This window comes from Glycine max, chromosome 3 (assembly GCF_000004515.6).
Source record: "Glycine max cultivar Williams 82 chromosome 3, Glycine_max_v4.0, whole genome shotgun sequence".
Classification (NCBI taxonomy): Eukaryota; Viridiplantae; Streptophyta; class Magnoliopsida; order Fabales; family Fabaceae; genus Glycine; species Glycine max.
The window spans coordinates 44,096,244-44,117,251 of NC_016090.4; the positions used below are offsets into that span (position 1 = coordinate 44,096,244).

At 31.3% G+C, this 21,008-nt stretch overlaps 2 protein-coding genes across 3 annotated transcripts; one reads left to right on the top strand and one right to left on the bottom strand.

Annotated features, from left to right (window-relative positions):
* Positions 1–1,530: 1,530 nt before the first annotated feature.
* LOC100302722 (germin-like protein) lies at positions 1,531–3,254 on the bottom strand. The gene is made up of 2 exons (NM_001249841.2): positions 3,009–3,254; positions 1,531–2,394 (listed from the first exon to the last, which is right to left on the bottom strand). The coding sequence occupies exons 1-2, from the start codon at positions 3,118–3,120 to the stop codon at positions 1,850–1,852; spliced, it is 657 nt and encodes a 218-aa protein (NP_001236770.2). The 5' UTR covers positions 3,121–3,254; the 3' UTR covers positions 1,531–1,849.
* Positions 3,255–12,535: 9,281 nt separating this feature from the next.
* Positions 12,536–16,736, top strand: LOC100781861 (protein NRT1/ PTR FAMILY 4.6). Of its 2 annotated transcripts, XM_006577134.2 has the most exons (7): positions 12,540–13,150; positions 13,294–13,381; positions 13,501–13,541; positions 13,663–13,718; positions 13,938–14,360; positions 14,494–14,612; positions 15,563–16,736. In XM_006577134.2, the coding sequence occupies exons 2-7, from the start codon at positions 13,335–13,337 to the stop codon at positions 16,440–16,442; spliced, it is 1,566 nt and encodes a 521-aa protein (XP_006577197.1). In that variant the 5' UTR covers positions 12,540–13,150; positions 13,294–13,334; the 3' UTR covers positions 16,443–16,736. The 2 variants fall into 2 exon arrangements, with proteins under 2 accessions (XP_006577196.1, XP_006577197.1); XM_006577133.2 differs by having other exon boundaries at positions 12,536–13,150; positions 13,501–13,718.
* Positions 16,737–21,008: the final 4,272 nt, after the last annotated feature.

The window sequence follows — 21,008 nt, forward strand, 5'->3', positions numbered from 1 at the left end:
TACACATTAATATTCCAATACGTTACTTATATTAATAATTAACTTAATTATTTTAGATTTATGTGGCATAATGTCTTTCAACCTTTATTTTGCTGATTTACGCTTCTAAAATTTATAAATTATAACATTTTTTGTCAGTCTAATGATATTTTGAAAAACAAAAACTCTTTTCATTTGAAAAATAAAGTTTAACAAAGCTCGAGAAAAATAAAAATCAATTATATAATAACTAAGATTAATAAAATATAATGTTCAGATAAGTTTTTTTACAAAATGATAAAATTATTATTGATTTTATAATTTAAAAATTCAGGAGATAAAAACTGATGGTATAATAACTAAAATTTGACAAAATATAATGTTTAAATAGATTTTTTTTAAAAAAAATAAGATTGCTATTGAATTTGCACAAAATATAATTTAAAAATTCAGGAGATAATATTATGTTTTTAAAAATATATATAATATTAATATTTTGGATCGGAGTTCGCGCGAAATATTACATTGGTGATCCCTTGCAAGTTGCAATGTGGCTCCGATTATGCGTATATATGGAAAAGTCCAGAGAAATTAGGAAACAAAATTTAGTGGTCATTTTATATATATTGTAAAGCTTGAAAATTTTGTTGGATGATGAATTGCACATGTAATTTGCTCAATCAAATAAATAACTTTTTTTTTAGCAAGTCCGTCTTGTAATTGGAGAAAAGATACGGGGTTATATTGCTAATGCTGGCCCACGAGGGAATATGCCAGTCAGATGAATTTGGGTTGGTGACCTGACATTAGTTAGTTTATTTTGTAGTAATTTGCACCTTCCAGGGGGATGTTCATGGCCAGTTTATGACCTTATAGTATATAATTAAAATTGTCCCATACTTAGGTCACCAGCTTTTGTTGCCTTTTCAAAGATAATTGGAGAAGTGAAAGCGATAACGAATCTTTAACAATAGAATATCATCTTCTAGTACGACTTTATGACATTTTATGTGCATTAGCTACATAACATATGGGATTTAATAAACAGTCTACATGGTTTAAATAACTCATATGGGTTGCTATGCGCAGACACAATAGTATTTTATATAACAAGAAAGATAAAACTATCCGAATCTGTGCTAAAATGACATTAATTTTAAGTAATTATATTTATAGAATAAAAACAAAGAGGTGTGAAATAAAAATGAATGATGCAGTAAAAAAAGTAATTATAATAAAAAAAATTGTAGTAAAGTATTATACCAATAATATAATTAATTTTTTTCATATCAAAGGGTTGGTAGGAAGTTTCTGTAATTTCAAATTCAATGAACTTAAATAGATGATAGATAGTTACCTAGACAAGGAAAAAAGAAGAATGAAAAATACTTATCATAGATTTACTTTTCTCTATATTTATTTTCATTACATTATTTTATTTTTCTCTTTATCTCTTTTTTTCCGCTTATACACCTAAAAGAATAAGTGTACATTTGTTGTTGCTCAAATACAGTTAAGAGAGGAAAGTGTATCTCCATTCACATTTCACAATTTGACGCGAGAACAGTATGCAAATTTGTGGAGCATACATTCATAGTAACTATTAAGAAGTCAACACAGGACAGAACCACTAATAGCGCATTTAATTAACAAAACGAAGAAGCATGCAAGGAAGCAAGCATCTAATTTCAAATTCCAATCATCAAAGAAATGAATATGCTCCATTTTATACTCTCATTCCAAATCTTTGAATTTATGAGTTCCCAACAAACATGAATTGTAAAGCAACAAGAACAAGGACAAGAGAGGAAGGTGTAAGAAGTAAGAACAATGAGAGAGACATTACAACCACATCCCACATTAGTATTAATTATTTCTTAGGAGCAAGCCTAGACTTAATTTTCTCAACCTCCTTGGTACCCACCTGGAACGCCTTGGTTAACACATTGTCTGGAACCGGTGGCGTCGCTGCAAACAACGTTAGAGCAATGGACTGTGTGCCAGGCAATTGACTGTTGAATGCTGCAATCACTGAAGCTTGTTCCTTTCCATTGTTCTTTTGGAAGTGAACCAACCCTTTTGGGAACACAAATATTTCACCCTTGCTTATGCTCTTTGATATGAGCACGTTGGCTGTGGTTATGAACCCAACATCTAGTGTTCCTTCAAGCACAAACACTACCTCGGTGGCACGTGGGTGCGTGTGAGGTGGGTTGATGCCACCTGGGGCATAGTCAATGCGTGATAAAGACACGCCAAGGGTGTTGAGTCCTGGGATTTTCTGAACGTTGGCTCCAGTCACTAGGGAGCCATAGGTGTTGTTTGTGGCACCTGGTTTGGCTAGTATGTCTGAGAAGAAATCACTCGCATTTACCTTGGCAGCATCTTTGCATGTGAATCCATTCACTTTAACCGCTGTTGGTACCATCACAATTTACAACCCACCAACAATCAGAAATAATTGCATAAAAAAAAATTAGAATATGTAGTAATAGCGTTATCATTCAATTATAAATTATTATGTAACATAATCTTATTAATTTTTATAATAATTACTTCAAACATAAATTAAATTGAAGATGATTTTTTATTATTTCAGATGTTAAAAGGATTTTGTTCTGTCTATTAAATTCTAAGAAAAATTCACCCGTTGAATTATCTCTGAATTAAAAGTTTAGTGTACAAATCATGCTACAAAAATATGCAATGATTCGTGGGATTTGGTAATAAGTTTATTTGAATTGGAAAAGTACAGTGTTTATGTGGTGGTGTTTCAATTACAGCCATACAGGGGAGGGGGGAGAAAAGTTAATTATATGGTGGGGGTCCTGTACTATATGATTAAACTTTTTGAGTCATTAAAAAGCAGAATTAAAGTAGTTGGTAGGTTTAAGAGAGTGAGTTGGATTAAAGAATAATGAAATAGAAAGGATGAAATCTAATGATTAAGGGGAAAAGTGGAAGTATGCATGAAAGTGTGCATCATCAAGATCAAAGGAAAAGAGAAAAGTGTGATGTGAGAATAGAACCTGAAGCAAGGTCTGCGACACAGAGGTCTTGAAGAGGATCAGGATCTGATGCAGAGACGGTGGCTAACACCAAAGCAAGAGTCACCGCTTGCAGGAAACCTGTGAGCTTCATAATATGATATGTGACAAGTGAAGTTGGGAATCAAAGGACCAAAAGCCAGACTTTTAAAGAGGGGAAAAAAAAGAAAGAAAAGTATGTTAGAATTGTTTGTATGAGTTGGAAGGAAGTGATGGGTGGTTTGGGGTATTTATAACAAGATAGAGAACAATACTTATATACATAGGTTGAGGCGAACAATGGTTGATATAATGGTAAGAAATGAACTCATACCTAAAAAAAATATAGGTTTGATTTTTATAATTTATGTGAAAATTTTATTATTAGATAATCTATAAGTGTATATATGTAAGCGATCATTTAATTGTCAGGTTTGTCTTGGCCCTTCTAATGAATTCTCGAAATTCAACTCATCAAATTTTTTTTGAGAAAAAAAACATAGGTTGAATAAATGCTGCGCGTGTGGATTAATCGCATGCAACATGCCTCTAATTCTTGTGTGAACATAAAACAAAAGAATAGTCATAGACCTCTGTTTTGGTTTGGGCCATTTATGAAGCTACGCTATGTATGACCCAGTCTTGAGTTGTGTTGCGTGTCACCTGATCCACACCGTTTTGTATTTCATTCATTTATCTCTATTATGTAAAACAATAGTCCATTTAAAAGACAAAATTGGACATTGTAATATGTTGACATCTGGAGAGAATGAGGGTGTTTTGGTCATTATGTGAAGTGACTAATGAAAAGAGAGGTAGGTTTCTGCTCTGATTTTCCGAAAGTCCAAATCGTACCTTAGAATTTAGATGCCGTTTACTTTAAATTAAAATGTGTATATTACTTGCTTATGGCCATTCCTTGTGTTTATTTTAGTTCGTGTCTTCTACGGCATGAGCTGCTGCACATGGGTTTCCATTTCATTTTTACTTATAATTTTTCAAATCAATATTAATTATTATTTTGAAATATATTTTTAAAAATATACAAAGAACAAAAAATAATTTTAATGTAAACATGAAAAAAATTCTTAATTTGTACATTGTAATGTAAATCAATAAATAAAAGAAGCGAATGGTGTATCATAGTAAGTGGTTTGTCTAACACATGATCTATCAGTTGGCATTTTTTGTGAACGAAATGTGGAATAAAACAAGTGGCACTTGAATCATTTTAAAAATTAAAAGCTTATCTAAAATGCATAGAATATAGGAGTCGATGAAGGGGCCAAAATGCCATGCCAACTTCCCCTTATGACTTGAATAGCTTTGGTGAGTGGGTTTTGATCCTCAAATAAAATAAGAGGCATAGATGGCCTCTATGATCTTGCTTGCAAAGAAAAGACTAGAGAGTGATACACGTTAGGTGTTGTGGGGACTTTGGAATATTGTAGTCTATGCTAAGGAAAGACAGAGACAAGCCATCCTCCAAATTCAAACCAACTACTCTTCTAATTAGTAGTAATTAAGGACTATTGTCTCTTGTCTTCCCTCTCTTTCTAATTGTTCTTATCACTACTTGACTTTTCCATCGTACCGTTTCTGCAACACATCTAATGGCGATGGCATCAAAGATGTATATCTACACAAAACGAGGGGCTGAATCAGATGCAATTAAATACTTTTATACAAGCTCCTCCATTTTGGGATGGACAGTGATCATCACAACAATAAAATATTGATGTGTTTGCCTTCTTTACTCCATTTCTCTTGTCTTCTAAATTAAATAACCAGCTACGAGTAGGAACACTTACCACGTCAAGTAGAGGAACATGCCCTCCTCATTCTTGCTATACATATATAGTATTTATTTCCTTATTAGTGATCCCTATTAATATTTATTAGATAAACAGATGAGTGTTATCAATTTTAATTTGTTTGTGCTAGCCTAACCAAACAATATGCATTCTTTATAGGATGTATTTGATTGGAAAAACCTAAAGGAGAGAAGAAGTTGTTTTAATTTTATCTCATTTCATTTTAAAAAAATTAATGGAAAGGAAGGAAAAATACGAGGAGTAAAACTCATTTCTTTCTTCTTTTTTTCTTTTCTCCAAATATTTAGAATTATGAATGAAAACATAAGTGATTTATAATTTTTAAACTGTATTGATTTGATTTAATATATACGTTTACAAGATATGTGTTACAAAATGAAAAACACACATGAATTATGAGAAAAAAGTATATGTAAAAATTATCACATTTTCAAGAATGGAAACTCAAACACATAAAATAAATTTTGGTACATATAAAACTTGAGCTTTTTAATCATTTTATTTATATTAAAAGATAAGTTTAAAAAATTATAATGATTAAGTTCTTTTTTTTAATAAATAAAAAATTTCAAAAGTCTTGTTTGGAGTCGTTGGAAATGAGAGAGAGAGAAAGAAAAGTATTGTGGGATCTTGCATCTAAATTTTCTCAACTATGCAAAGTAAACAGGGAGAAGATGGTTTCTTATTCGATGACAAAGTACAATATTATATCTTATCATATTGCAGGATTTTAAGGATCGTTTAATATAAATTTATTTTCTTCTTTTTATCCAATAAAATAATTAGAAAGAAAATTTATTTTTTCTCTCTTTCACTTCTTTTTAACTTTTTTTCCTTAATCCGAATAACCTATAACTGTTTTAATGCAATTTTATTTTCTGGTCTTTCTTTTTTGTGCAGATTTCATTTTTAGGTGACAGAAAATTAGAATAAGACCAACAACTCTATAAATTGGGCCCATATAATATAACTCTTTGTTTTTTGTTTTTTTAAAAATAAAAAGAGAAAACGACTAAAACGTAAGTTAACTAATAATAGAAAAAAAATTGAGGATGATTGTCAGAGATGACGGCCACTAACATTCCTCTTGGTATCAAATACGGTATGGGACACTTGGAATTTCGTTATTAAATTTTCGTTGGCTTACTATCCGTTAATAACGCACCAGCGTAGCCTACACGGTGCGTGCTTCCCACTGGACCATTTTCAAGTGGAAAAAACATTATCTAAAATACTTTAAGGATAAAAAATAAAACATTTATATTTTATCAGGAATAAAATTAAGAATTCTTTTTACTGGGATGAAAATGAAAAAAATACTAAATAGGATTTTTTTTTATATTTAAGTCAATAAATTGACGTTGATGCAAAAATAGTAGCATTTCTTTAATTGAACTATACACCTTTACAAAATATCATTCAGCGAAAAATAGTAAGCTGTCATCATAGGATTGGTTGAATCGGGCTTGCAAATAATACGTCCAAATTCATTGGGTTCAGCCTAGCCCATTACAATGCATTCGAACTAGGCTTAGTCATAATTCATAAATGGCTCTTACTAAATACGCATCCTTATTTCCTAAGCAAGCCCCCCCTTTCTTTTAATCAAAATTATTATTACTTGTTACCCTTTATTTACACCCCCACTATTTTTTTATTTTATGAAATACACTCCCCACAGTTGTGTTATTCTTTAGACCCCTTTTACACCCTATCATTATATTATATTTAAACCTAATTATGAACCCCCATCTTCACCCATCTTTATTATTCTTTAAACCTTCTTAATGTAATACCGTGTTTCACATCAAATAAAAATCAGATCTGACTAAAACTTGAATCTAACAGAACAATTGGTGATGGTGGTGGTTCGGTTCGATAGATTCTGGTGAGAGTTATCATGGCTTTTGCGGTGATACATCAGAGGAAAAGAGCATAGAAAGAAGGTTAAACCCTGAACGGTCTAACAAGGCTCTGGGACGAACACAATAGTTGGGGGTGTCGGGTATAATGAGTAATAACAATTTGAATTAAGAGAAAGGGGGCTTACTTAGTAGACATGGAGAGGTGTATTTAGCAAGAGCCTTCATAAATGTATATGAACATGAAAAAACGAAGCAACATACGGTAAAATGGTACGACTGAATATGAAGGTAGTACAGATTTTGTGCTGATTAGGGTGGTAACATTAGAGAGGACAGAAAAGTAAAGGTCCCAACCATGGTCCCTATGCCCTACAAGATCCAACAAACAAAAATGAGGATTATTATCGTAAGTTTTGAACCAACACGCACATCATCTAGCTGATTTTGCAGCTCTTATCTAAGGACCTAAAAATGAAAAAGAATAAGGCACTTAGGCACGTACAAACTTGTGATCTACACTATACACCAATGACAGTTGAACTATTTGCTAATTTTATTTTCTTAAAGGTAAGAAAAGAATGAAAGGTACCTCATGTTAATTTTAAGACATTTTAGTTGCTAGATAAACTTGTATAATTAATATGTTTACATATGGCCCGAAAATAACGAACAGTTGGCTACTTGATTTAGTGATTTAATATAATTGTATTTGAAGATTAGCTTGTGAAATTTTTTCTTATTATTTACATAATCAAAGATGGACACAGAAAGATTTATAACAATTTAGACATCATATTTAATCAGTTAAATTAGATTTCTTTAATAGGTTATGAAAGTTTTTAGTTCCCATCTAGGAGAGATGAGAATATATTGCTTTTAAAAAAATTATAATTTAATTTATATTAAGTTAAATTTGATCAGTCTTTTCTTTTCAAACAATATATTATAAAGTATTTAGAATGAATGTAAGACATGGAATTTGGATTGGAGTTAATTCATTTTTAAAGTAGATAATATCATTGAATTGAATGTTTCATTCTCCCTATTTTTACTTACCTTCTTACGAGACATGGGAGACCTTCAATATTTAAGGACATCTCTTTTAAATATGAGCATACAATGTATTAATTGTGCATTTAATGATTTGAATGTTTGGTGTTGTTTTTATATATTATGAAAGTTACTTTTGTTCCTCTAAAATCGATAGGAAATTAGAGAAAGTAGAACTTATCATTCTTGTATGTGACCAGCTAAATTTTGCTAAAATGTTAAATTATCATTTCACTTCTGTTATATATAATGCTCAAAAGTAATGTACTTTCAGAATTTGACTTTAATGTTTTATCTAGTTTTTATCAATCTTAAAATAATCTTCAACAATTCGAGGATAAAAAAAGTCTCCAAACTTTATTGTGGTATTATTATAGGACGAATATGTCCAGACTATAATCAGATATGGTCTTTTCTTAAAAAAATAAAAAATCAGATATGTTCTTAAGATAATAAAATCGTACATCTTTCATATTAAGTAAATGGCCATGGCCACTTTTCAATCCTTGTACATTTAAAGTAAACAAATTATGATTCGATCGTCTTATTAATTTGTAATTCGCCAAAGTATAAGATTGAATCATTTTGACGTTAATTAAAATTGATGGAACAAATGCATCTGGCTTTTGTCAAAAATCAATTCGTTTACTTGAAATTTTAAAGTTCATTTTCATTACTTACATTAAATTTAGTCATTAAGAATTTAATAGTTTATTATTAATTAAATATATATTTTCTTTTAAAAATAACATCACTATTAATGTAATTAATGGTTGGATTCCGGAATACATTTTAGTTAATTTTTAATTTTTTTATTAGATTTGAGTACTCGATAAATAAGTTTTTTTTAATAATTTTTAATATTTTTTTAAATATGACCTAAAGTAATATTTTTTAAAATGTTAGTTTTTATTTTTTAATTTTTTATATTTTCTTTCATTTTTTTATCCTTAAAATTTTCTTATTATTTTTTTAAAATAAATTATGATTTTATTATTTTTATGTAATTTTGCACTTTTCAATTATTTTAATACTTAATTTTATTAAATATTTATAATTTAATAACTTAGTTTTTTAACTTTCAATTTTTACTTACCACTTACTAGTCAGCTTTTTAGTTTTATTAACTAACTTTTTAATCTTGAGTTCTTAACTAACGAGTCAACTTTTTAACTTTTAGTTAATTCGTCGACCTTCAATTAGTTTTTTCGAAGAAAACGAATATAAAATTATCATCTTTGATGCATGACATTAATATTGTATTAATACAGAGTAATTGCCTTTCACAATTAGTATCTAGTAGAGTTATTTTTAAAGAATTATTTTCTCAAATTATATAATTTATTTTTAACTATTATTATGTCAAAGTTAAAGTCCAGTCTTTCATATATAACATGTATTGTCTTATTTATTCGTCATCTTCAAAAAAATTACTCTTAATAATTAAACCAGTGGCACACACGCACAAAGAACTAAAATACAATCTGCCATAAATACCAGAAACTGTTAACATAGTATGTGTACGATGTCTTAGGCACAAGCACAACTAATAACTAATAATAGAACCGCTAAGGTTGAGAACAACTGGTACATGGTGTATATGTTTTTGAAGGAAAATTGTTTTGTGGGGAAAGGGATAACCGATTCAAAAGGAAGTAGAGGGACAGCAAGAAACCCAGAAGATCAATGTTGAGAGAACTGAATCACTCAAGCACTTTGGAAAAAGCATGAACAAGTTTTTGTGGGGAAAGTGATAAGAATGGGTTGTAATTGAAAAAGCATATAATATGTCATGGAATGGAAGGTGGGGTTGTTAATAATATAAATCAAGCTTTATGAGAAAAGAACATTTATGAATTAAGGACCGGAACATTATGCCTTTGAGATAGAGAAGCATCTACAGTCTCTATAAAAAGTCTAGTCATGAACAGAAATTCACCCTCCACGACAAAGGGATGCATGATGTAGATTGAAATTGATAGATCCAAAATTTTAAAGGGGCATTAGTAACTTCCATTAGCAGTGGTTATTGATTTATACTTTAGTACCCACCACGGCAATTGAATGATTTGTTTCTTCTGATTATAGCTGCTGCTGATAAGCAATGAGTAATTTCCTTGCTCCATACTTTATAGCTGGCTTATTATTTTTCTTCAATCAAAAGTGTACAAGAGTTAGTAACCTCAACTCATTTATATATAGTTCAGGTAATTAATAATTGATTAATTGACTACACAGAGGTAGGAACTATTTATTTTCTTTTTAAAAAAACGAAAAATAAAAACATGCTTAATAAGAATAATTTTTCAAAATTAATATATCTTTTTTATCTTCTAAATTAAAAAATAAAATAATTTCTAAATTATTTTAGTTTTTATTTTCAATTTATATCACATTTGGTGACAATTGATTATTTTATATGATAATCGATTTTTTTTTTCAACAAAACTTACATACAATTATTCGGGTGTTATTAGTGATGTTCTTTAATTAAAATTAGAGTTTTATTTCCATGATATGTTTAATGAATAATTTTATTAAATGTTAATATAATTATCAAGCCAAAACTCCAATTATGGTTGGATAACAACATCAATAGTACCTAAGAAACTGAATTTATCCCTAAAAAATGAAACTGAATTTAAGTTTTGTTTGTGTTTCTAAAAAAATTGATTGTTTACAACTAACAATTGATTATTTGTTAAAAAATATTTTTTTTATTCTTTTTTTTCCTATTTCTTGTATATTTCCCCAAAACTAGATGTCTCTATTTATCTTAAACCTAACACTTGTATTCTACTTTATCTTTCACCTATTTTCATTCATTCTATTTCTCTCTTTTTAATTTTTATTCATCCTATTTCTCATCTTTTTCTGTTACTGCAAAACACACCCTTATTGTTTACTTGTGTTTCCATTTTTTGTTTTCACTTTTTATTATAAAATTATCATCTTACTTCAAGCCTATTTCCTGCTATAAAAAAAACTGTACATGACCCAACATGCAACAACAAAAGGAAAATTTTAGTATTTGATATACACATCTTAAAAAAATACAAATTAAAAATAATGTAATAAATTTGTAATTAAAAAGTGAAAGCAAGAAATAAAAACATAAATAAAGGAGATTTTTTTTAATCCTACATTATTTTTTTTTCTTTTCTACTTGTCTTCCTAACCAACCAAACGATATAAAAACACTTTTTCCTTTTTCATTTCTCTCGTCCCAATATCTGTTGAACCAAACCAAGGCAAACTCAAAAAAATTAATGTTTGAAAATACCACCCCCATCCTTTAGAAAGTGGGATGTGGTCCATTTGACATTTCGGTTCCATTTCCCCATATGCATAAAATTTTGGTCACTTACAGCCTTCTGAGTTTTAAACTTTCAAAACTTGTAGGCACTAATGCTTTTAGTTTCATTGAGGATGCCAATTCATTTGAAAAAAAAGGGACACTTGCTCCCATTCTGAACTCTGAATTTTAAACTTAGAGTGATTAATTGTATAAATATCTCTTTTATTCTCCATCTTTAAAACCGGACATTGATAGCATCAGGTGTTTTGATATGTCCCTCAAATGCAATGAACGTGATTTGGACTATTATCATGTGCATTTTCCTTTTGACAAGCAGCTACCTGAATACAGATGTTGATGGGCTCATTTACTATAATGTCTTTGTTTCTGTGGGACTAGTTAGCTCTGGCTGGATTAACAAAACCAAAAAACAAAAAAAAAAAAACTACCATGCATTGCATGGTAACTAACATGTCACGTTGTGCAGTTATAAATATCAGGTCAAAGTGAGTCACTTGTAAGGTGAAACTGTGAAAGGTCCTTCCTTTAGGGAAGGGATGATAGCAATAGCAATAGCAATAGCAATACCAGTTCTAACCACACCACACTACACACCAATCAAACAGGATGAGGGAACACTCAAAAAAGTGTTTTTTCAGTTGACAGTGATTTTCAAACAAAAAAGATTTAGCATGATTGAGATACTAGAAGTTAGACTGCTATTTTGAAAGAGACAGTTCAAATGTAAGATGGATTTTATGAATGGAATGAGATTCACAAAGCAAAGCAAAAGGCAAAGGCTCTTGAAATTTTGTGATGTGCATGATAAGAGAGGGAAAGTGACACTCATGGACTTTTATCAAACCAACGTAGCTCTTAAAGGACATTGAGGACACCATATGAGCTGTACCATGTGCCCCATAGTTTCAACTTTGAATATTAATTTGACTTAGGATTTCGGTTTTTCATATCATATATTGTACATCATTTTTTTTTACTGCCCTATCCCCTAGAAGGTCAGCTTTGGCCTAATGGGTAGCTTTATGTGTTCCCTTCGTAGTTCGTACACATGGAAATTTTTGGGCTATATATGATTTTTTTTTTCCGTAGAAAGAAATAAAATAGATCCTTTTCCCTCTGACAAAGCTGCTTAACCTAAAGGACAAGTTTTCAATTTCAACCTTAGTCCTTTCATACGTATCATGATAATAATTAATTATCCTAGCTTTGATACAAGGTTGCTTCTACAAGTGCCAGCTTTAATTTAACTACTAATATTAGTTAAGAGTACATATTTCTGATTTCACACACCCAATTTTGAATTACGAACCATTACAAGTTCTCATTATTAGTCATTAGGGACTATCAATGTTATTGTTATGACATAATTAAGAGCTAAATGATGAGGAAATCACGTGATGTAAGTATGATGCAGCTTTAAAGTTAATAAATAGTTGATGAATTTGAACAGTGATATGACCATTTGATCAAATAATGCTATGTATCAGGCAGAGAAAAGTCCACGCAATTTCGTAAAGCAGTCTTTTCCTTTCAATTTGACCCATGAAAGCTTCTGGTTTAGGAAGTAGATAAATGCCAGCAATGGATTGTTCAACGAAGACAAGCATATAGATGGAGTGTGGGTGGGGCAAGTATGTTGGGTTGATTAAGATAAATTGATTAAACATCCACAATTAGTAAGCCTTAAACAACTACTTGTGCCTCCAAATCAGTGAGTGATGCCCTGTCAAGAATACAACCCAGATCTTTCTTTTTCTGTTTTGGATTTGAAAATGCCAAACTGGTGAGCTAAGAGGCCTTGAAAAAGGAGGGACAGGGAGCATGATGAGTAGCATGGAGGACAATTAGTGAAGGATAGAGGGAATCAATTTAAGGTGGTGGAAATATTATAAACTAGGCCCTCTTGTGCATTTTATGCTCAAAGTTGCTCTCTCCTTTACCATCCTTGTCTGAGCTCTAGCTTTTTTCTCGAAAGCTTCCTTTTTGGGCTATATGTTCACAAAAACCATTTCCCCTGAACACCCCATTCCTGTCTAAAACACACTTCTCTCAATATCTATCTCTAGAACTAGAATGGTAAGCCACTAAGCCTAGTGACTAGTGACTAGTAGTGACTCATTCATTCATTCGGTTCAAGTGTTCAGCCCTCCTTCTCTATCTCTCTTTCTATCTTCTCTCTATGTGTGTATAGTTATGATTTTCAAATTCTTGTCATACAGGCTGACCATGATGCAAAAGAAGAACAAAGGCCCCTCAACCAATGGAGAAGAAGCAAAGGGGGATTCATGGCTTCCATGTTCATTTTTGGTAAGCAAAAGCAAAAAAAAAAAAAAAAAAAGATTCTAACTTCATGTTTTGTGATTTGCTAGCAAGATATGTATTAAGCTTTTTTGCCCCCCCTTTCCCTTTCTTGTTGTTCATTGTAGTCTTGTCAGCATTGGACAACATGGGCTTTGTGGCAAACATGGTAAGCATAGTCCTATACTTTTATGGAGTGATGCACTTTGATCTAGCCAGTTCAGCCAACACACTCACAAACTTCATGGGCTCAACCTACTTGCTTTCCCTTGTTGGTGGCTTCATCTCAGATACTTACTTGAACAGATTCACCACATGCTTGCTTTTCGGATCACTCGAGGTTCTGGTAAGTGCTGAACACTGAACAATGAATTATATCTTCCAAAAATTCCCAATCCCAATAACCTGCCCAAACATAAAAACAAAATAATGTTATTTGAACAAAATAATTACTTATTTTTCAGTCTGTTGAAAAAGTTTCTGAAAAAACAAACTATCATTTCTTAAAAGGTAATCTCATACCAAACATGATTGTATTTGCATCTGATTTCACACATGGTTGTAGGCTTTGGCAATGCTCACAGTCCAAGCTGCTTCAAAACATTTACACCCTGAAGCATGTGGCAAGTCAAGCTGTGTGAAAGGTGGCATAGCAGTGATGTTCTACACATCACTGTGCTTGTTGGCATTGGGAATGGGAGGGGTGAGAGGATCCATGACTGCATTTGGAGCTGACCAATTTGATGAGAAGGATCCAACTGAGGCAAAAGCCCTTGCAAGTTTTTTCAATTGGCTTTTGCTCAGTTCAACTGTGGGAGCAATCACAGGAGTCACTGGTGTTGTGTGGGTTAGCACACAAAAGGCATGGCATTGGGGTTTTTTCATCATAACCATAGCTTCCTCCGTTGGCTTTGTGACCCTTGCTCTTGGTAAACAATTCTACCGCATCAAAACTCCAGGAGATAGCCCCACTTTGAGAATTGCTCAGGTATGCATCTCTCTCTATTTGGCTTTTCCTTCATTCATGATAATTAGTACTACTATACAACTAAACATACACTTACAGTTACATGCACATTTTATAATGTTCTAAAAAAAACCATTTTATTTTTAAACTACAGGTTATTGTTGTGTCTTTTAAGAACCGAAAGTTGTCATTGCCGGAGTCACATGGAGAACTATATGAAATCAGTGATAAAGATGCTACAGCTGAGAAGATTGCTCACACCAACCAGATGAGGTGACTCAATTTCTTACTTAACAACAGGCATACACAAAATAAAAGGCCTAATAATTTTTGTGCAAATGATAAGACTAATAAACTAAAATAGGTCCCAGCAAATTGGCATGTTAGGATTCTTTTTCATGTACCTCGTAGTAGGTAACGCCAAGCACTATGGCCCCACTACAACCTCTGCACGTTTAGGAACGGCAGAGATATGGGGAATGAATGATTATGGAAGGGGAAAAAAATCTATGCAGTGTGTAAACTGCAAAACACAAAAATAAAAAGTATACTGACAACTAAGGAAGAGGTCTTTAAAGAACAGTATTGGATGCAATCAATTTGTTCTTTTTATTTTTTACTGAGGTATAATTGAACTCAGGGAATAGCAGTGTTTTTTTTTTTTTTTGTCTGGGAGTAGTAAATTTAACTCCACTACATGGCAAAGTGACTTAGCTAATAAACTGTCAATGAAAATAAATTTGAATTTTAAATTTTGAGATAAATTTAACGAATGTTTTTTAGCATGATTCAATCATGACATAATATGAATTTAACCTGCTAAAACTCAAAAAAGTTAAACTTTCATTAGACTTACGCTTCATTTTAAAAAGCCTAAATTAAATTCTGATTTTTTTAGTTCGATCTACGTACTATAACTTGTAATCTATATTGAGTTGGCCCACACCGAATAAGGTAACTCACCTTGCCACCTCTGTCCCTTCACTTGGAAGAAAAAATGGAAATTGAGAAACTTTTGACTCATCAATTGAGCCAGCCTCATTGATTTTCTTCTTTATCAATATTTAATTATTATTTTGGTTGCTTAAAGCATAGCCTTCCCATGTACAATAATTGAAAAATAATTGATGGCAAGATTTGGGTCTAGACACACATGTCTCCTCCCTTTCTTCTCACATACATGCATATTGAAAAGTTGTGGTTTGTTTGTTCAAATCACGCAGGTTCCTAGACAAAGCTGCCATCATACAAGAAAGCTCAAAACCCCAGGCATGGAAAATTTGCACTGTGACACAAGTTGAAGAAGTGAAGATCCTAACAAGAATGTTACCCATAGTAGCTAGCACCATCATACTGAACACATGTATGGCACAACTCCAAACATTCTCAGTTCAACAAGGGAATGTGATGGACCTAAAACTTGGCTCTCTAACAGTGCCAGCACCATCCATTCCTGTTATCCCACTTGTTTTTATAAGTGTCCTAGTTCCCTTGTATGAACTATTTTTTGTGCCATTTGCAAGAAAAATCACTAACCACCCTTCAGGCATAACACAACTACAAAGGGTGGGTGTAGGGTTAGTACTCTCGGCAATATCAATGGCAGTGGCAGGGATTGTGGAAGTGAAAAGAAGGGACCAAGGGAGAAAAGACCCTTCTAAGCCTATAAGCCTATTTTGGCTTTCATTCCAATATGGCATATTTGGAATTGCAGATATGTTCACCCTTGTGGGACTATTGGAGTTTTTCTATAGGGAATCACCTGCTAGCATGAAATCACTTTCAACCTCTCTCACGTGGTTGTCAACATCTCTTGGTTACTTCTTGAGCACAGTCTTTGTCAATGTTATCAATGCTGTTACCAAAAGGATCACACGAAGCAAACAAGGGTGGTTGCATGGGTTCGACTTGAACCAAAATAACCTTAACTTGTTCTATTGGTTCCTAGCCACCCTTAGTTGCCTTAACTTCTTTAACTACCTTTATTGGGCCTCAAGGTACCAATACAAACGTGAAGACTCAGGCCCAGGTTTTAAGCCTTTAGGTGAAATGCCTCTCAAAAGGGTTGAGAGAAAACAAGATTGTGAAGTTAGCCGAGAGTGAAGAAGAGAGAATGAATGGAAGCACAATGGGATTATTAGTGGATACTGAATAGAATAAGCATAAGAGGCTGCTATGATGTACTAAGCTTTGGGATGTGGAAATAGTTAATTAGTGGTTGAAATCTCTCTACTATTATGGTACATGTTTGCTTGTATGGTTGGTTTTTTTTTGTTGGCTCTGGAACTGTGTGTCCAGACTTCAAAGGTTTTCTTTTTTTTAATTTGTTCCTTTTTTTTTTATGTAAGTTGATTCACTTGGTTTTGTAATTGGCCAATGGCCGTTAAGCGATGTTAATTTAATAGTTAGTCATATAAAAGAAACTAAAATGTAATTAAGTTTGTTTTTTTAAGCAAATTAAGTATGTTACTAGCTTAGTTTTATAATTTGTAATGACTATTTGTGTGTGTGTGTGTGTTGTTGAGTGGGCGGATAAATAAATAGCAAAAACCGTTAGTTTTATATAAATCAAATTTAAGAAAAATGTTAAATTTTATGTTTTAACGTAATTTGAATTTAATATATTCTATTCTTTTTTACTTTATAGCTATTTTCTTATTCTATTTAGTAAAAGTACTAGGATAAAAATACCAGATGAAAAAAGGGAGTTAAAAAGATAAATAATATTTCTAATTTCTAACTAATATTTATACAAAAAAAAAAGAAGGAATTTTAAGTTAATAAAAAAAATGTTGCTTGTTTTAAGAATATTGACTAAATACAGTAAAAAAAAAAACACTGACTAAAGAACATTTAATACACATCTATCAATTAATATAATAAATTTTATAAAATTATTTATTTCAATCGATATTTATTAATAAATATTTTTAAAGTATTTATTTATTTATTTATTTTTAAATGTAATAAATATTAGCTTTTATTTAATATTTTTAACTTAGATTTGTTCAACACATAACATAACAAATAGCAATGCTAATTAGAAAAACTCTAGCACTAAAATGAATGGCACGGATAAAAAGTGGGTGTGTGCTTTTGCTTCTTCTCATAGTAAGTTATTTTCCCCATAAATTTGCAGCGCATGCATCCTTTTGTAGAATCATCACATTCACAATCACAATCACACAGGGGTGAACATGAAAAAGAGAAAGAGAAAACCAAAATAGATGTTTGTTCGTGGATGGGTGTGATGGCGAAGTGACAAGGCGTTCCAACAGAAAAAGGTTGAAAACGAAAACTGAAGGCCCAAGGTTGTCCCTGCCTCCCTGGACTCAAATTACATTAATTCTGTTCTACAACTATAGCTTCTCATGTACCGCAGAGAGAAATTAATAACACCTGAATTTTAGGCAGTATATCTAATAATTTTTTTTTTGTTTTAACATGAGGAAAAAATTTGTAATATTTTACAAATTGGACGCGGAAACAAATTAAATATGCAACTGAGTAATGAGTATAAACAAAAAACATGACTGCCATTAAAAATGCAATTGATTCTCATAATCTCATTGCACATAATTTGTCTCACCAATGATGAATTAATGAATGTATAATATTTAGTTGAGTATGGAATCCATTAAAAACATTTGAGAATTTAAGAATTAATTACAATCTTTGAATTTAATGGTTCAAATTAAAAATTAGAAGCTAACAAAATAAATAATGATCTTTAATCATAGAAAAGATGAATATTAAGTTAGTATACTTATATACATATACAATGAACACCATAGAGAATTCAAATACAACCACCGACGGATTACCTTTTCCCAGAGTTCCAGATCCAGACTGAACTGAGGTCCTCTATATATTATTCTTGATTTGCTCAATGGGGCTGTATGTCACTGAGAATAATTAATAAGATAAAATATCATATGCATTTGTACAAACTGGCCATGCGGATATAACAAATGTTTGGTTTATGCACTTCTTAAAGATCATGTCTTGCTAGATGAAAGGCAGCAGAGAGACCAAGATTGCCCCTTCTATTTTGATTCTGCTTCTTCTGCCTTTTACTTTATATTAATAGCTTGCCCTTTTCTCAACTTGTGTTGTTCACATCGGTACCTTGATTAGTGCCTACTCAACTCAATTGTTTGTGCATAACAGCAAATTTGTGGGATTTATACGTATTTATTCACTATTTTTTTTATAGCACTTTTTAGAATATTATATTTCTTTTTCATTTTTGTTTATAGCATAACTTATTTCTCTCTCTTCTCTTTCTATGTTCCTCATGATTATATAACACATTGTTATGAAAAACTAATGTATCAACATGTGGGATTGGCGAATAAATAGCTGTGTGTGCCTTTGCTAAATTTGCATCACGCATGTGATTGCGGGACATGTAGCTCTCACATGCACCCCGGTTATCTTACCCTTTATTTTTGTTATTGTGAGGATCTTGATTCGGGAGGATGAATTGGGTTCAACTTCACCATTAATCTTTGTGTCTATTGCACGTGATCCCAGACAATATTATGATTTATGATATATAATTTGATCATCCCATTACACTTTTTTTTTTATCAATTTTAAATAAAATGAAAATTGAAATTCTTAAATCGGAGTAGTTTTCGTACTTTTAAAACACCCTCCCGATGAAAATTGCATAACTAGTTAACTACTTTCAAAGATTAAGGATCCATTTGATTTGTTTTGCTAAAAAATATAGTATATTGGATGACATAAATGTGTTTGTTTTGTCATTTTTGCTTGATTTAAAAATAAAATTATGAGATGATACTAATCAAATGATAAAGAACAAAATAAAAGCTTAATTTTAAATTATGGAATAATTTTTCATTTCAATTTTTAAGTATAAAATACACCAAAGATAATAAAAAATATTTTTTTCCATCTCTCATTCATCATTATTGATATCATTATGATTGTCACCTATAATATTATTATCTTTTATAACTCTCATCATCATTATTATATTCATTATATTTTAATATTACTATTGTTATTATCATTATTTTCATGACAGTTTAGTTAAGTTTCAATAACATACCAATAATTACCCAAGAGGAACAAGTTGATTGCATGAGTAAATGACACCAACATGTGTTTTACTCGCCTCAATGCAAATGAATGAAATTAATTAAGCTTGGAGAAGAGTGTGTTGAGTGAATATAAAGCTTAGGCGTAAAGCACAACACAGTAACTAACTGCTAGGCACAAATGGAAATGGGATAAATTACGTACACGGAACGGGTGCAAAAGCTTGGGTGTATCTAGGGCTCATGAGGTGCCTGCCGTTTTAACACTAACCACTCATCCACTTAACCTTTAAGTGGGAAATGGAAATTGAAAAGAAACGCATATTTGACCCCAATAAGCAAAAGTTTAGGTATCTATGGCCCAAAGAAGAAGAAAAAAACCCAATTTGTTAGTTCCCTTGTATTCCTCACTTGGCCATGTTGGCTTTGCGCGTCTAGTTAGAAAAGTGATAAAAATGGACCCATGCACTGAATCAGAGCTTCAATTATATTTCTTTGATTTTGGCGGCAACTCTGAACTGGGTACCACGCCTAATTCAAGTGTTGGTTTGCTCATTATGTCAATTCGAAAAAATACGGCTAAATTAACCGATAACTCAACCTAAATTTGGAACTTTCATGGGTGGAAATCATGAAAATGTAATCTGGCGCTTTTATTTTAGGAAGTAAATTGGCGTTAGTTGTACGCCAAAGGTTGCAGGAGAAACTCAAAATATTTACTTTGCACCGATTTTTGAACAATTGATTTATGATTTTTAAAAGTTATTATAATAATAAAGCTAAGCTACCCAATTTTTTTTTTCTACAGAATAGCAAAATTATATTTGATAACTGTTTCGGAGCAGGTATTTTTAGGGTGAAAAAGACGAGCAATAGACATAAATAATATAATAGAAAAATAAAATGAATAAATATCTTTTAAAAATGTATAGTAAACAAAGAAATTGTAAAAGAATGTTCAATAGACATAAATGAAGGAGACAACATTATACTAAAGAAAACATAGCCTAGCAAAAAAAACCCTAAAGAAAACATATAGACAATAATAAATTATATCTATAATAATAAATTTAAAATACAAAATATATTACTTTGAAGTTTCTATAAAAAAAAGTTAAATTACACTCACATTTTATGATTTTTTTAATTACACAACATCACCCTTTTTTCTATTCATACACTGATCTCTCTTAATGTTTAAAAATATTGCGTTGATACCTTCATATAAACACGATTTTCTATTTTCTCAGGCTGACGAGACGATCATGGTTAGAAATAAAATAGAAAATCTTAGTAAACAAAAAAGTATAAAACAACAAAACTGGCCACGCCGTAGGTCATTTATTGACAACTAAGAACAGAACAAAGAAGAACGCCACAACAGTCCATACAACTACCGCTCACCGTCATGTCTCGTGCTCTCAGTAAAATCAGAGTGCACTTTTATATTAGATTGCCTTTTTCTTTTCTTTTCTTACACAAACCAAATTGGCGTTTAATCCCATGAATATATGATAATTGGACAACACTTTTGTAAAATAATTTTATTTCGAATTACGCACATAATTAAAATTTGAATTTTGATCTTTTATAAATAAAT

Excerpts from the sequence above, each read along its gene's own strand:
- LOC100781861 (XM_006577133.2), top strand. Across the intron at positions 13,719-13,937 it reads TCGGATCACTCGAGGTTCTG|GCTTTGGCAATGCTCACAGT; the intron begins GTAAGTGCTGAA and ends ACATGGTTGTAG. Across the intron at positions 14,613-15,562 it reads GCTCACACCAACCAGATGAG|GTTCCTAGACAAAGCTGCCA; the intron begins GTGACTCAATTT and ends CAAATCACGCAG.
- LOC100302722 (NM_001249841.2), bottom strand. The coding sequence starts at position 3,120 with ATGAAGCTCACAGGTTTCCTGCAAGCGGTGACTCTTGCTTTGGTGTTA. Across the intron at positions 2,395-3,008 it reads TGTCGCAGACCTTGCTTCAG|CGGTTAAAGTGAATGGATTC; the intron begins GTTCTATTCTCA and ends TGGTACCAACAG.